Source organism: Girardinichthys multiradiatus, chromosome 11, assembly GCF_021462225.1.
Source record: "Girardinichthys multiradiatus isolate DD_20200921_A chromosome 11, DD_fGirMul_XY1, whole genome shotgun sequence".
NCBI lineage: Eukaryota > Metazoa > Chordata > Actinopteri > Cyprinodontiformes > Goodeidae > Girardinichthys > Girardinichthys multiradiatus.
Window position 1 is genome coordinate 21,323,346 of NC_061804.1, and position 17,037 is coordinate 21,340,382.

General features: G+C 42.2%; 2 protein-coding genes across 11 annotated transcripts in view; one reads left to right on the forward strand and one right to left on the reverse strand.

Annotated features, from left to right (window-relative positions):
• The window catches only part of fryb (furry homolog b (Drosophila)), an 81,812-nt gene extending 74,573 nt beyond the window's left edge, over positions 1 to 7,239 (forward strand). For 8 of the 10 annotated variants that reach the window (XM_047378834.1, XM_047378827.1, XM_047378825.1 and 5 more), the window contains 11 exons: positions 251 to 445; positions 528 to 665; positions 750 to 949; positions 1,267 to 1,471; positions 1,871 to 2,020; positions 2,123 to 2,221; positions 2,316 to 2,399; positions 2,660 to 2,677; positions 2,846 to 2,956; positions 3,836 to 4,071; positions 4,731 to 7,239. In XM_047378834.1, coding sequence (XP_047234790.1) covers positions 251 to 445; positions 528 to 665; positions 750 to 949; positions 1,267 to 1,471; positions 1,871 to 2,020; positions 2,123 to 2,221; positions 2,316 to 2,399; positions 2,660 to 2,677; positions 2,846 to 2,956; positions 3,836 to 4,071; positions 4,731 to 4,989 — 1,695 coding nt within the window. In that variant the 3' untranslated portion in view covers positions 4,990 to 7,239. The remainder of the gene's footprint in view (positions 1 to 250; positions 446 to 527; positions 666 to 749; positions 950 to 1,266; positions 1,472 to 1,870; positions 2,021 to 2,122; positions 2,222 to 2,315; positions 2,400 to 2,659; positions 2,678 to 2,845; positions 2,957 to 3,835; positions 4,072 to 4,730) is intronic. The other 2 variants (XM_047378828.1, XM_047378835.1) reach the window with 1 other exon arrangement.
• A 6,411-nt stretch (positions 7,240 to 13,650) lies between these two features.
• On the reverse strand, positions 13,651 to 16,742 carry zar1l (zygote arrest 1-like). Its single transcript, XM_047379021.1, has 4 exons — positions 16,102 to 16,742; positions 14,299 to 14,391; positions 14,139 to 14,213; positions 13,651 to 14,023 (listed from the first exon to the last, which is right to left on the reverse strand). Exons 1-4 carry the CDS (start codon positions 16,687 to 16,689, stop codon positions 13,880 to 13,882), a joined length of 900 nt encoding a protein of 299 aa, XP_047234977.1. The 5' UTR covers positions 16,690 to 16,742; the 3' UTR covers positions 13,651 to 13,879.
• Positions 16,743 to 17,037: the final 295 nt, after the last annotated feature.

Here is a 17,037-nt window from a genome sequence, read left to right on the forward strand (position 1 = left end):
TTTTTTATGCTGACAGTTACGGCTTCATTTTGCTTTCACAGCTTGGTTCCATATTTTTGACATGAAGGCTGTTTTTTCTTGTTGGATAAACTGTAAAACTTAGTTGATTTCCCTTGACTAACAGTTCATTTTGCTTTTTATTTTCCTAAACACAGCTGCTTTGTATTTCTATAAGACTTGACCTGAAAATGACCTTTGCATTTGCGTCTTCCCTTTTCGCCCAATGTGTTTATGTTTGTGTTTAATTCAGGGCGAGACTGTTGACAACTTTAATTGGGGCGTGCGACGGCGGTCTCTGGACAGCACCGAACTGGGAGACCTGTTGGAAGAGAGCCAACACTCAGGCAGCAACCCTAGTTTGGGTCACGAAGACCCCCATGATTCAGACGAATCCTCAGAGGAAGAGGAGTCCTCAACTAGCCAGAGCCTTTCCCATTCCCAGCTTGTGTGTAGCCTCAGTTTTTATATCAATACATTTTCTATATGAGCCTTAAAAGTCTTATCTAAGGTTTTCCTTCTGATTCCAGACTAACCCTTCTCCATCAGAAGAAACCAACCATACTGATTCTCTATCTACTTCTTATGAGATATCAGCTCACCCCCAGTCCTTGAGTGCAACAACCCCGGGCCAGGGAGTGCTCAGTGATGATCACGGTGGCCTACATGTGAGAAGCATTTCAGTCAGTTGTTCAATTCAGCAGATTAATGTGTTATTGTGATTAAACAAATGAGGTTTTTTGTTTCCTCAGGTGAGGCCATGTGGTGAGGATGAGGACACTCAGGCTCAGGATGATGAATTGTCACTGAGCGCTCATGAGCTGCCTCACGGCTCAGACTGCGGTGAAAGCTTTACTCTGGATTTACCAGGGCAACCTCAGGATCAGCTTTTAAATATCGCCGGCGGTCTCAACCCAAACTACTGCCAGCCCCAGCTGGACTTTCTGACCGGGTAAAAAGATCAGGAAACGGCGCTGATGTTTTCCATGATCCATCCATCCATCCATTAAAACTGTTTATCAGTTTTACACTCTTGAAGTTTGAGTCTAGAAAACTGTAGGCTTTTGACATGAAGAATGTGAAGGATCCCTGTTGGAGAAGTCGAAACATGATGTCATATAGTTTTCTAAGAAATGTTTTCCTTGATTTTTGTTTAGCTTGAATGTTTTGCATTAACCAACTCACTGAAAACCTTTTTTAGGTTTAGATCAAGTTAAACATTTTTGTATCATAACATTTTTTGTTTGTTTTGTTTGTTTTTGGTTAAAGCCTACGTGATGATGTAGATGATTTGGAGGACCTTGGGTTTCCGCCTCCCCCCTCTCCTTTTTTCTCCGCCATCTTGGCAGCATTCCAACCCACAGTGTGTGATGATGCTGAGGAGGCGTGGCGTTGTCATGTCAGCCAGCTTGTGACAGATTCTGACGGATCCTGCGCTGTCTACACTTTTCAAGTCTTCTCTTCACTCTTTAAGGTACATCACAGGAAGGATTGGCTGAAAATACTCTGAATTCGTGGCATTTTTTGTCTCCTTGGGATCATTTATTATTACTTTTCATTTTTTTTGCTGTCTTATCTTTAGTGGTGATTGGTCGAAATGCACTGCTTTTTCTGGACACTGCTTTTTCCAATTCTTATTCTTAATATCTATCTGAGCTGCCGATTCTTTGATGGGGGCAGCAGGTTTGGATCTATTAGAAAATCAAAGGATATCGTTTCTTTTATGCTTTTTTTAATGTATATGTGGTTAATCTTATTTTTAAGATGTACTCAAGGAATGGGGCAAAAAAAATCTTTTCCAGTATTTTCCCTGCTGATCGCCACTATATCCACAATAATAAAATACATTTTTTTTAAATCGCTTTTTTTGCAGAACATTCAGGGGAAATTTTGCACCTTGACAACTGATGTCGCCACATACCTTGGTGAGGGATTACGGGGTATTGGGTCAAAGTTTCTCAAGTCCTCCCAGATGCTGACCACATGCTCGGATTGCCCAACAATCTACATTGACGCTGACACGGTGAGTGCTCTTGATACGGAGGCTGGATCTTCTCATGCTGGCAGCTCTAATGAATTGGTTTCACTCCCATGTTCTCCGTCTGTATTTATTGTACTTTTCCAGATTATGTCCTACGGTCTCCTGGAAAAGATGAAGTTCAGTGCACTAGAGCTGCAGGAGTACCTCGATATGTACAACAGCAGAGAGGAGGCTGCTGTAACGGTAACTCAACCTCTCTTTCTGTAGATTTCTTAGATTTTTCAGGTTATTTGTGAAAAGTCAAAACATTTCACTTGTCTTATATTTCCTTTATCAGTGGCTGAGGAACTGTAAGGATACATTTCCTAGATGTCCTGTTGAAAACGTGGTCACCTGCCAACCTGGAGACTCAGAAGAGAAGGTACAGGTTTCACTGTGAAATCCAAACTTTGTGAATATACCTGAAAACAGGTTGTCTAAATACCTAAACCTGTTTGTCATATTTATCTTGCTTCTCCACTATTTCGTTGCACTAAACGGTTCACCCCTTTCTGCATGTCTAATTCTTTGTAGCCTGACTTTAGCAGTCATGGTGAATACAATGCTTTGCATGTGTTTGATTGATGGTGTGTCTTCCTCTTACCTCACTCTGCTGCCCTAACATGCTTTATCGCTGTTTAGCAAATGGAGTCTCTTGCAGTAAGTTCTCACAAGTTTCTTTACTTTACTGAAACAAGCAGCTTAACTTACTTTCCACAAAACTGTCAGCTAATTAACTGTGTGCTTGTGTAAATCTATGGAGAATATGCAAATGCGTTTAAATAAAACCAGTTCATCTGACTTTTGTTTTGCTCGTGACTCTCACAGCAACTGGAGCTTTGCCAGAGGCTCTATAAGCTGCACTTCCAGCTCCTCTTACTGTTCCAGTCCTACTGCTCGCTCATCGGTCAGGTTCACGCCATCAGCTCCGTGCCTGAGGTAAATCACATAACCTTTTTACAGAGTCTTCATTCCCACGTGAAGCTTTCAAATGTTGCCACCTTATAAGTGCAAACCTCAGTGTATTTTATTAGGATTTTATGTGGCAGAACAACATGAAGTATTGCATAACAAGGAAGTGGAATAAAAAAAATGTAGTCCAAAAAGTTTAGTTGTAGTCTCATCTGACCAGAGCTCCCTCTTCCACATGTTTGCTGTGTTCCCAACATGGCATGAAGCGACCTGCAAACAGGGCTTCTTATGGCTTCCTGTCAACATAGGCTGTCCTCTTGTCTCTCTTCCATTAGACAGCTTAGGATACTGTTTTTATAACTTGACTCAGCTTTAAACATCTCCACAACATCATCACTGACCTGCCTGCTGTGTTTCTTTGTCTTCATGGTGCTGCTTGTTCAGTAATGTTCTCTACATACCTGCTGGGTCATTCGAAGAACAGCTGGATTTATACTGAGATTAAATTACACACAAGTGCTTTTTTTTTTTTTTAGGGGCTTCAGAGTAAGGGAGGGTGTAATACAAATGAACACCACACAACAGATTTTAATTTGTAAAACACGCTGAAAACCATGAATCATTTTCCCATTTATGGGCTGCTTTGTGTTCATGTGTTAAACAAAATCTAATAAAATGTATTGGAAGTGTGTTGTAACATGAAAAAATATTTAAAAACAGCAAAGGGAAATAAAATCCTTCGCAAGATGCTGTATCACCTTACAAACATCCTTATATTGGTTACTTCTACCACATGACAAGTTCTTGATGTTAATGTTTGAGCACTGAGTCTTTTTAGATTCGACTTTCCTTCTGTATTTATATGAATCTGACATACACGTCTAACCACCATCTCCAACCCCTCAGCTGCTGAACATGTCTCGAGAGCTCACGGATCTGAAGAGCAGTCTGCAGGCAACAGAGGCGGCTGTAGCCAGCGACCTGGAGCACAAACACTTGGCCCACACCCACGCACATGCCGCCCAGTTGGCAGCAATGGTCGTCCCTGACTTCCCCACCTCTGAGGCAGCTGTGCAGGCCATACTGGAGTGCCTTAGGAGCCACGAGTTCACCAAAGCTGTGCGCTACATCCAGGAGTGCAGGTGAGGAATTATTCTTTGTTCGTGTTGTCAATGTTTACCATTTTGCAGTCGCGCAGCAAAAATAGATTATGATAACCTCTTAAAAAGTAGACATGAAATATAGTAAAGCATAATTTCTACCTTTCAAAAGAGTTGGAAAAACTGCACCTGTAGCAACGAGGAGATTTATCGGAATGCTCTGGTGATTTGGGTTACTTTCAGAAGTGCAGTGTGAAAGTGAATCAAACTCGATAACGATGTGCGGGGAATGCCAAACGAAAATGTTTGTCATTCCCCACCTAATTTAAGAGTGCAACTACAGCAACGAGCTGATTTGGAATTCCAGGTTCTGACAGAACTAAACTAGAGTTGGCTGAAGTGGGCAGAAGAGCAGAGTCTCTGGAGATTAAAGAAATAGGTTCCCGCCACATCCCCATGAAGCTAAAATGAGAGCTTTAAAGTTGCAATGAAAAAACGAGAACACAATGAAAGTTTTGATTTTTTTTTTTTTTTTTTTTTTTTGGTTAAACATTTTTCATTGTGTGTAATTGATAAACAATTTTATAATTTACCTTTTTTAATATTTTTTGTCTGATTAACAATATTCTTCAGCTATTTCCATAAAAACACCCAAAAGATTTTCACATGCACTCCCCTGACCTGTTTGATCTCCTCATCAGGCGGCAATGGCCCAGCGGGGTTTTTGGCGGCAGTTCTGAGACCGAGGTTCAGACGCTGCTCAACATCTACTTCCGTCATCAAACCCTGGGCCAGACGGGCACGATCGCTTTGGTGGGTTCCCGGCAGGACCTCAGCCTGATCTGCTCCAAGCTGCTGGAGCTCAACGGCGAGATCCGCGACATGATCCGCCGCGCCCAGGGTTACCGGGTTGTCACAACTTACCTCCCCGACTCAAGCGCCTCTGGGACAAGCCTCTGACAGGACCTCAGGGACCCCCAGCCCCCTTCTTCCCCTGCCCCATACATACAACCATTGGAACCAACTCCACCTCAGACATTTCAACCTGCTCTTACAGAGGAGGCTCAGCATCCACACACATGGCCGCTTCCTCCTCCGATATGTCTGCTTCCCCGGCTGCACAGCTTCAGACAGAGTCCTCACTGCCCGGCCCACCAACAGAACCAGAACCACATTTAGATGCTGACATACTCCTGCCCCTGCTGTCCTCACTGTCATCCACTGCAAACTCTGATGTCTCTTTGCATGATATCCCTAAACCAGGCCAACGAGATTATACGCTGCCGTGCACAAGACAGCCAAGGAGGACTTATTTCAGTGAGACCACAAGCCTATACTGTCCCTTTAGAGCTTATTCATCACACAGGTCTCCTCTGGCAGATCAACACATTGACAAACCAACAACATCATCATTTCCACCCAACGTCCTCCCCACTGTAACCTCAGAGTCCAATTCGCTCACTTGCTCTAAATTAAATATTGTGTCTCAAGGCTCACATCTTCCCCGTTTCCCCCGCTCTCCATACAAACACCCAAGCAAACACGACTCGGCTTCAACCCAGTGCCACGCTCCATCGTCGTCATCATCTCTTTCTCCTGCTCCACCCCTCCCTCCCTGCCCCACCGGCCCAGACGAGGCTGCAGCATGGGGCTGCTGCTGCTCCCTCAGCGGGGGAGCATCGCCCTTATCTCGCTACCTGGGGAAGGTGGGGCAAGCCGCCCTGCCCCTGTTGAAAGTTGGGGAGCTCCTGAATACTGAACCATCGGATGTCCAAACTTGAGACAATGAAGGCCTGCACGTCAGAGGGCGTGGCACATACTATTTCTAATCAAACAACAGATCTTTGTATCTGGAAAGGTGACGCACACGAAGATCTTCCTCACCGAGGGTTAAATCTCTAGTCTTACTGGAAACTACAGATTGCTCCCTGCTGAAAACGAAGTCCTGATTTTATATTTCAGAGCTGCATATTCTAAAAATGTCGTTGCCGTTTTATTCCTGCTTGATCTGGACCTTTGAAGGCTTCTAGCTTGGATTTGTTACTTGCCTCTCAGAGGAACTTGATTGACTGTCGCTGCCTTCTTCTGGACGGTGGTGGTCTGGTGGTGGCATCATCAGAAGCAGCGTGGAAAAAAGCTGTGACACTCTGTAGCATCACTGGAAAGGTTTCATATTTTGCACCAAATGAGATGTTTGTTATTAGTCCTTTTTTTAATGTTACAGAAAGACGATTATGTGACTAAGAGAAAAAGATTAAATTCTCTGAGATGGAAAAGCCAAATGCTGGAGGAAGCTGTGCAATGCATGAGCCCAATTATACTACTGTACCCCCCAGAAAAAAGCTCCACCTGGTACTGACTGAAGGACAGATGCAGATGTTTTAAGCTCATTTTCTCCAGCTGCTCTTCATCAGCGAATCAGCTCTTCTTCTAACTACTGTTGCGAACACTGGCGGACGGTCTGTCCCATTCTCTGTGCGTGGCATGCACTCCTCTCTGGCTAGCTGTAGCACCATTAGCGAGCGTGCATACTGTATTTCTCACTGTCGTGCTCCGTTACATGTTGTGTCCTCTTGCCAGGAAGGTGGTGGATGTACTGTACATTCAAATATTTTGTCTGTCAGTAAGCTGTTAATTATCGTTAGAGTCGCACAGGTACGGTAGCATATGTTTGTGTGTGGTTTTGTAGTTGCACATAAGGGAAATGCTGACATTCAGCACATATTGTTGATGCAAAAACAAAAAACTGCTTACCATCGTCAGCCATCGTTTCCCTTTTACTGTACAAATGTCTCGATTCCTATTTATATCCGATCAGCAAGACGGGTCTCGTTTGACTTTTATATTGATGTTTGTTCTCTCAGACCCAACTGCCATGCATGCATCTACATGGTTCTGTATAGAGTGCTGGAAATATTTATTACCCAAAATCATGTTTGATCTGAAAGATGTGATTGTGTGAGGTACATAAGGGAGCTTCAAGCTCAGGTGGGTGTTTTTTTGTTTTTGTTTTTTTTGTTTTTTTCTGCTTCCTGTGTGAGAGAACGTGTGTTTGCATGCCATACAAGGAGTTGCACATTTTTAAAAGCTTTTTAGATGAAGACAGTAGTTGTTTTTTTCACCATGTAAATACTTTTACAGCTTTTGTGAACTTGTTTTGAGTTGGAGCTCTGTAGAAATTGTTGTCAAAGTAAAGACATATCAAAACCATTTCTTCTCTGCATTTAACAGCACATACAACATACATGGCGCTAATTTAAATGACAGACATACTGTGTCTAAAACATCTTTATAATTTCATTTATCTACCGGTTCATGTATCTTTTTATAATTGGAGTTTAAATTTTAAGAAACCACTGGTGAAAAACAAAAAAACTAGTGATTATTTAATCTTTTTGAAATACCAAATATTTTTCGTTTTGGTATGCTTTCTTATATTCTTTAATCCTCCCCACTTCAGTTTCTCTATGCATCACCCTGTGATGTCACTTTCTATACAGGTACATCTCAAATCATTAGAATATTAAAAGAAAAGTTCAGCAAAGTGAACCTGAATGAAATATTTCAACCCTTTATTTCTTCTAATTTTGATGATTATGGCTCACAGATCATGAGTGTGTTAGAAAAATAGAATCTTCTGAAAAGGTTATATATTGGAAATTCATGGTGTCCCATGATAACCACAGCCTTAAGAAGATTGTCAAACAATATCCATTCAAGAATCTGGGGGAAGCTTCACAAGGAGTGGACTGAGGCTGGAATCGGTGCATCAAGAGCCATATTCCTCGTGCCAGGCCACTCGGGAACCACAGATGTCAGAAGCATCTTATCTGGGCTAAGGAGAAAAAGAGCTTGATTGTTGCTCAGTGGTCTAAAGTCCTTTTTTTTTTTTTTTTTGATGAAAGTTTGAATTTATTTTGGAAATCATGGTCCCAGAGTCTGAAAGAAGAGTTGAGAGGCACAGAATCCATGTTGCTTGAAGTCCAAGGTGAAGTTTCCACAGTCAGTGATGGTTTGGGGTGCTATGTCATCTGCTGGTGTTGGTCCATTGTGTTTTCTGAAGTCCACAGTCAACAGAGCCATCTTCCAGGAAACGCGCTCCATGCTTCCTTCTGCTGACAAGCTTTACGGAGATGCCAATTTCATTTTCCGTCAGGACTTGGTATCTGCCCACACTGCCAAAGGTGTCAAAAGCTGGTTCAATTACCATGATGTTACTGTTCTTATTTGGCTAGCAAACTCCCCTGACCTGAACCCCATAGAAAATCTATGGGCTATCGTCAAGAGGAAGATGAGAGACACCAGACCCAACAATGCAGATGACCTGAAGGCTGCTATCAAAGCAACCTGGGCTTCCATAACACCTCAGCAGAACCACTGGTTGATTGCCTCTATGACATGCTGCATTGATGCAGAAGGAGCCCCAAACAAGTATTGAGTGCACAGACATAAACATACTTTTTGAAAACCTGACATTTGTTTAAAATATCCTTTTAATTACTATTTTGTAATATTAAAATTTTTTTAGACACAATGAATTTTGGGTTTTCATTATCTGTAAGTCATCAGAAATACAAGAAACAAAGACTTGAAATATTTTACTTTGTGTTATGAATTTATATCATATATGAGTTTCAGTTTCTGAAATAAGTGACAAATATACTGAACTTTTCCATGATATTCAAATTTTTTTGATGTTTTGTATTTCCAGATTTTGTTTTTAAAACCCAAATATGAGCTGTTAAACTAACTTTCTTTTCATGTTTAAAAAAAAAAGAAGAAAATCACTGCCAAGGATAAATACAGGTCCTTCTCAAAATATTAGCATATTGTGATAAAGTTCATTATTTTCCATAATGTCATGATGAAAATTTAACATTCATATATTTTAGATTCATTGCACACTAACTGAAATATTTCAGGTCTTTTATTGTCTTAATACGGATGATTTTGGCATACAACTCATGAAAACCCAAAATTCCTATCTCACAAAATTAGCATATCATTAAAAGGGTCTCTAAACGAGTTATGAACCTAATCATCTGAATCAACGAGTTAACTCTAAACACCTGCAAAAGATTCCTGAGGCCTTTAAAACTCCCAGCCTGGTTCATCACTCAAAACCCCAATCATGGGTAAGACTGCCGACCTGACTGCTGTCCAGAAGGCCACTATTGACACCCTCAAGCAAGAGGGTAAGACACAGAAAGACATTTCTGAACGAATAGGCTGTTCCCAGAGTGCTGTATCAAGGCACCTCAGTGGGAAGTCTGTGGGAAGGAAAAAGTGTGGCAGAAAACGCTGCACAACAAGAAGAGGTGACCGGACCCTGAGGAAGATTGTGGAGAAGGGCCGATTCCAGACCTTGGGGGACCTGCGGAAGCAGTGGACTGAGTCTGGAGTAGAAACATTCAGAGCCACGGTGCACAGGCGTGTGCAGGAAATGGGCTACAGGTGCCGCATTCCCCAGGTCAAGCCACTTTTGAACCAGAAACAGCAGCAGAAGCGCCTGACCTGGGCTACAGAGAAGCAGCACTGGACTGTTGCTCAGTGGTCCAAAGCACTTATTTCGGATGAAAGCAAATTCTGCATGTCTTTCAGAAATCAAGGTGCCAGAGTCTGGAGGAAGACTGGGGAGAAGGAAATGCCAGAAGTCCAGTGTCAAGTACCCACAGTCAGTGATGGTCTGGGGTGCCGTGTCAGCTGCTGGTGTTGGTCCACTGTGTTTTATCAAGGGCAGGGTCAATGCAGCTAGCTATCAGGAGATTTTGGAGCACTTCATGCTTCCATCTGCTGAAAAGCTTTATGGAGATGAAGATTTCATTTTTCAGCACGACCTGGCACCTGCTCACAGTGCCAAAACCACTGGTAAATGGTTTACTGACCATGGTATCACTGTACTCAATTGGCCTGCCAACTCTCCTGACCTGAACCCCATAGAGAATCTGTGGGATATTGTGAAGAGAACGTTGAGAGACTCAAGACCCAACACTCTGGATGAGCTAAAGGCCGCTATCGAAGCATCCTGGGCCTCCATAAGACCTCAGCAGTGCCACAGGCTGATTGCCTCCATGCCACGCCGCATTGAAGCAGTCATTTCTGCCAAAGGATTCCCGACCAAGTATTGAGTGCATAACTGTACATGATTATTTGAAGGTTGATGTTTTTTGTATTAAAAACACTTTTCTTTTATTGGTCGGATGAAATATGCTAATTTTGTGAGATAGGAATTTTGGGTTTTCATGAGCTGTATGCCAAAATCATCCATATTAAGACAATAAAAGACCTGAAATATTTCAGTTAGTGTGCAATAAATCTAAAATACATGAATGTTAAATTTTCATCATGACATTTTGGAAAATAATAAACTTTATCACAATATGCTAATATTTTGAGAAGGACCTGTATATAGAAATATTTGCTCAGATTTTTATACATCTAGACAGTCATATTTTGTGATTGTAGGTGGCGCAATTCTGTACACCTCCAAGGCATGTCCCACAAATTTCTTTCACCAGAAAACAAATACAAACTCCTCAAAAAATAAAAGAAACACTTTAATCAGAGTATAATATCAAACCAGGGAAACTTCTGGAATATTGATCTGGTCAGTTAAGCAGCAGAGGGGGTGGATTGTTAATCAGTGTCAGCTGTTTTGGTGTTAATGAAATTAATAGCTTGTGCACTAAAGGGCCAACAATGAGATGACATTAAAAACAGGAATGGTTTTGCAGGTGGAGCCCACAGACATTCTTCCTGCATTTATTTTGACTGCTTTTCAGTAGTTTTGCATTTGACCAGGGTCAGCGTCACAACTGGTAGCATGAGGCGATACCTTGACCCTGCAGAGGTTGGACAGGCAGCCCAACTCCACCAAGATGGCATATCAATGTCTTGCCCAAAAGTTTGCTGTTTCCCAGCACAGTTTTAAGAACATGAAGGAGATTCCAGGAGTTACTCTAGGGGATTTGGACAGGGCTGTCAGAGGTCCTTAACCCACCAGCAGCCGGTATGTTAGGGCCAGAAAGAATTTTGTTCTTGCTACCTAGAGTCAAGGAATAAATGTACATGTTCTTGTGGAGTGTGTATTTGCCCAAAAAGCCACAACAAACCAAACTCCTCTAGGACAAAGCTGGGGTATTCCATATGTTGTCAAGATAAGAGACAGCAAGGAGGTGTACAAGAAGAAGCTGGAGAGCAAGCTCCAGCAAAACAATATCAGAGATGTGTGGACAGGGATGAAGGTCACAGGCTTCAAGCAGAAGGATGATCAGACCGATGAAGGTCTGGACAGAGCCAATGAACTGAACACATTCTTCAATAGGTTCAGTTCAGAAACAAGCTCAGCATCCTCCTCTCCTGCTCACAGCCAAACAGACACCCCACCCTCCTTTGTCCCACAGGATCCACAGCTGTCCAGTAACACCTCAAATGTTTTATCTTCCACCTCAACCATGGACCCTTCTGCTTCTACATGTTTGCCTTCAACCATATCAGAAGATGCTGATGCTTCCTTTGCTTCCCCCTTCCACCTGTGTGTCTCAAGAAGTCAAGTGAAGATGCAACTGGAGAGACTGAATAGGAATAAGGCTGCAGGTCCAGATCATGTCAGCCCTAGAGTCCTGAAGGCCTGTGCAGAGCAGCTCTGTGGGATTCTGCAGCACCTCTTCAACCTTAGCCTGGCCCAGAAGAAGGTTCCAGTGTTGTGGAAGACCTCCTGTCTTGTTCCGGTACCAAAGAAAACTCACCCATCAGTCCTCAATGACTATAGACCTGTTGCCCTGACATCTCACATCATGAAGGTCCTAGAGAGACTCCTGTTGGCCCACCTGAGTAAGCAAACAGTAAACCATCAGGACCCCCTTCAGTTTGCTTATCGCTGTGTAGTTGGAGTTGAAGATGCCATCATACACCTGCTTCAACAAACCCACTGTCATCTGGACAAAGCCAGCAGCACTGTGAGGATCATGTTCTTTGATTTCTCCAGTGCATTTAATACAATCCAACCTGATTTGCTTTGTCAGAAACTCCAGAAGACTCAGGTGGAGGCCTCAACAATCTCCTGGATCAAAGACTACCTGACAAACAGACCACAGTTTGTGAGACTGAAGGGTTGTGAGTCTAACCAGGTAGTCAGCAGCACAGGAGCACCACAGGGGACTGTACTCTCACCATTCCTTTTCACTCTGTACACCTCAGACTTCCAGTACAAGACAGACTCCTGTCATCTGCAGAAATACTCGGATGATTCTGCAGTCGTGGGGTGGATCAGAGATGGACAAGAAGCTGAGTACAGGAAGGTGGTGGACTGCTTTGTGGCATGGTGTGGAAACAATCATCTCATTTTGAACATGACTAAAACAAAGGAGATGATTGTAGATTTTAAGAGAAACAGGAATAAGTCAAAAACTATTTCTATCATGGGAGAAGAAGTGGAGGTGGTGGAGGAGTATAAATACCTCGGTGTTCACCTGGACAACAGACGAGAGTGGAGATGCAACTGTGAAGCCATCTACAAGAAGGGACAGAGCAGACTGTACTTCTTGAGGAAGCTTAGGTCCTTTGGTGTTTGCAGCAAGATGCTGCATATCTTCTATAAGTCTGTTGTGGAAAGTATGATCTCTTCTGTCATCATCTGCTGGGGAAGCAACATCAGAGCCAGGGACTTTAAAAAGCTCAACAAGCTGATAAAAAAGGCTGGCTCTGTTCTGGGGACTCCTCTGGAACCTCTGGAGATCCTTGTGGAAAGACGGTTTCTTCATAAAATGAAGAACATTATGGAGAACCCTGAGCATCCTCTTCATGAGACTGTCCTACAACAACAGAGTGTCTTCAGTCAGAGGCTTCTTCAGATCTGCTGTAAGACGGAGCGCTACAGGAGATCCTTCCTGCCCACAGCCATCAGCATTTACAACGGCTCTTTGAGGAAACCTTCATAATATGAGCTGCAATAACATTTAATTTCCCTTTGGGATTAATAAAGTATTTTTTAATTGAATTGAATGTTGAGGCACTCCTGAACCACAGTTTATTTGAAGCATCTTACCTGGACAAATAAAAAAATTCTGCAAGGTCCTGGTGTCTGAGGGAAGGGTGCAGATGCACACATTCCAAGTTTCTTGATGGCCCAGTGTAGATTTTAAGTCAGTAACAATCTGAGGAACCATGTTCTCTGTGGTGTTTGTGCTGAGAGTTTTCCAAAGTAAGCACAGCTATCTACTAGCAGGACTTTGCTCAAACTGCTAGCAATCTTATGACCTGAACCCCACAGAGACTTTATAGAGTTAGAAAAAAAAAAAATGATGGCAGACCCAACAGCATCGCCAAACTTGAGGTCACCATTAAAGATGTAGAAGGTTCAAGCTTTTGGCAAATATTGAAATAATACCCGGTCCACAAAAGTTTCAGAGATAAAAATTTAAAACTTTCAAATTGCAAAATAAGTTGTATCCAACAGTACAAACTGGTCATGAAGATTTGGTCCATTGGTCTAGTTTTAGTTCAGAGTCACTGTCTCCATTTTTAACTCAGAACTACAAGTCAAACAAAACTGCTTCAGCAGTGACCGTTTTACTCCTCTATTCTTTCGTTCTAGCATACAAAGTTCATTCTGAGGTCCAATTTATAATTCATAAACTTTATTTATTTTTACAAAAATACTTTTCATGTTTTACATGAGCACATAGAGAGGGGAAAAAAAAAAAAACTATTTTAGAGATCTGAAATGTACCACCAGGGCAAAGGTTCAGGATGTTGCTGATAGGTGAATAAGAGGCAGGTTCCAGTGACATGGACTTTAGCATGTCCCCAAACTCTCAAACCATGCGACATTCAGCGACATTACATTAGCTCAGACGATGTATTTGAAGCTGTAGGTGGCATCACATGACAACCTCATCCCTTTACAGCGGCAACACAGGTCCTGACGGTGAGGCCTCTTCATGTTGATGTGTCTCTGCTTCTTCTCACAGCTGCAGCAAGTCTGAGAACAACCCTGAAACAAATATTAGAAGGCCACGCAGCAAAGTTTTTCAACTCTTCTTCAAACAGAAACATCCTGTACAAACCCAAGTATTGAACCAACAGGTCATCAAGACGAGGAGCTGTACCTTGCAAACGATAGACTCCACTCTGTAGGGGTTAAAGCCCACCTGGCACTTCCGGCAGAGCTGCTTGTAGTACACCTAATAGAGAAATGACTCAAATTATGTATGCAGGCATGGGAAGCTGCTGCATTTTATATACAGTGGACTGTAGTTGATCACTTGCCTTACTGGTGCCAGAGATGCACCAAACATAAGCACTCTCCCACCGGATGTTGCATTTTTTACAGTGGAAGAAGCCATATCTCTGTTCCAGGAACTATGATATAAAATAGAACATGTCACATTGAGTCCATTCTAAAATTATGCAGAAAAAGTGTATTCTGCTATCTAACAAAACAGTAGCCTCCAGTAAGGAATCTGCCAGAGGTCCAAAAAAACAATTTAGGGCTTCACTTGCTAGCATTAAACAGATATTCGCTTATTTTTTTATCCCAACCCACACCAATCAGCCTTAGGTGCCCAACTTCTCATCTCATTTTGTTAAAGGGCTACATAAACATCCAGACTGAATGTTGGGATTTTAGCGTAAAATAATTTAATGCTTTGCCAATTTGTGCTCGCACACTGCCCTTTTGACTTTTTCCACTTTAATTTTATAGTTTCAAGTATGATGTACCCATGAACTCAAACCAACGCTAACCTATTTTGCAATACTGCTGAATTATGGGGCTAAATTAAAAAGTTCCAATTATATGTATGATTTCTGTGGCATAAGCCTCCCAAAGACTGACAAGTTTTCCTAAATACTAAACATCTTTTAAAAGGAAAAAAAAAATTTGAATAATGAGCATACTCTTAAACTTGCCCTTTTTCAGAGTACAATTTAAAATTTTTAAATTTAAATCAATGCAATACAAAAAATTTATTAGTCAATTTAATCCTCCTAATATCTACAGCTCAGCTTTTTCCTAATTAATGTACTAGTCAACTGTGTGATACAATATTTAGCTTTAAAAATACATTTTGTAATCAATTAAGCATAGTCATGCATGGGGGTGATCGTCCTAACTACAATTCAAATCAAGTTCTGCTGAGAGCCCCAAACTACCTTGAGCCAGCTATGGAAATATAACCGCTTAGGACCCCCGTTCAAACTAAAATAGTCAAGTGACCTCCTTCTCCTCCTGGTAGATAATGATTGGAGTCAAATACCAGTTTTTCTCCCCCACATCAGACTTACTGTAGTAGGTTAATGGAACATTTAATTGTTTCAGCAAATGTAAGATTACCCCCTGTCAAATAAAAACTTAAGCATGGTCTGTATGAAGACAGCGAGCGTATAAATACCCATAACTTCAAACATGCAAAATGGCAAAGGGACAAAGTAACCTATAACTATCAGTAAATGTCCAAATAGTCAGTGGGGGTATTTGCATAATTAGCACCCTTGGCAGACTCCTTCTGTCACCCCATACACAAACATTCATAACCCCAATGAAGCCCAACCCCAGCTAGCCCCGTTATATGTGCAACTTATCAAAGGCATCTGATAAATACTGATTAGACTGATTTTAACAGTGTATCTGAGAAAAATTATTTTTCTCCCCAGAGATTTCAGAAAATTAAACTGATCATATTATAAGTTAGATTTGATAAGCCTATATATTGTACTTATATACTAATGCCAAGAAAGCACTAAAATGCCTTGTGTTTTTTTTTTACTAAGGTTTCTCAGATTGCATTTTTAACAAATCTTCAGTGTAGATTTACTTTTGAGGTCCAACCACAAAAAAAAACATGTACACTTTTTAACTAAAGCCCAGCAAGAACAGTGCAGTTTCGGGTAAACTTGAAAACGCCCTTTAATTTATCTAAAGCATAATTTGAATTGACTGGATATGCAAATAAGAATTAAAACTCTTTAGGCGCCCCCTTGGCCATATAGTCCTGGGTAGAAAGCCATTTTTAGAAAGTGCCACTTGTCAAGGTGCACATCTTTGAGTAAGACATATTGACCAACACCCACCTGGAAGTTTGAGTTCTTACAGGATCGGGGAACCGTAGTCTTGAAGTCCTTTTCTAAGTCCTCGCCACTTTGATCCGTGTCAGTATCAGACTTGGCTTGCTCAGAGGCTTCAGCTGGACCCCGTCCAGCGCCGTCGCTGAGACTCTTCAGGTAGACCCTGCGGTCAAACACCGGCGAGTAGATGGACACAGGTCGGAGGAAGCGCAGGTTGCTCACGGGCGGCGTGCCGAAGAGCGCCTTTCCCCCCGCTTTGGTCGCACAGAGGCTCTCTTCGGGGGTCTTGCAGGAGGTGGGAGGTTCGTCGAAAAGCAGCGTCTTTGGACCAAGAGAACATTGGACGATCTTATCTACTTTGGCGTTCACCTGCACGCCGCACTCTTTGGTGTTCGCCTTCCTGCAAGGTGGTGCAGGGGGTAAACTGTGGTTGACTTGGGACAGGATGGTCTTGCAGATCTCAAAGTAGTTGAGGCCCTGAGGGATGAGAAAACGGCCCCCTCTCTTCCCCCAGCTGCCGCCATGAATCGGAGGAGGGCACGCCGAACTGCCGTGGATGTTGAAGGGGGGGACCGTGGACAGGAACCCCTCCATCCTGGAGCCATGAAACCAGTTTTAGTTTCTCCTCCTGGGATTTATACACGACCGCTCTCAAATACACTGATTGCTTAATTGAGGCCTGGGTGTGCAGGTTTAAAGCGAGTGGAGTGAAACTGTTCAAAACTCTTAGGAAACAAACCGGGCTGTGAAGGAAACATGTGCTTCAAAAGCAAATTATGAGCCTACAATTTTATCTAAAGCCAAAGAAAACGGTAAAATACAAAAAAACTGTAAAAAGAATTGAATACACAAAAACAAATCACAATCATAAACTCAAAGTTGGTGATAATATAATCTTTGAACATGGGTTAGTATACGTTTATGAATCAGAAAGAACTTTAT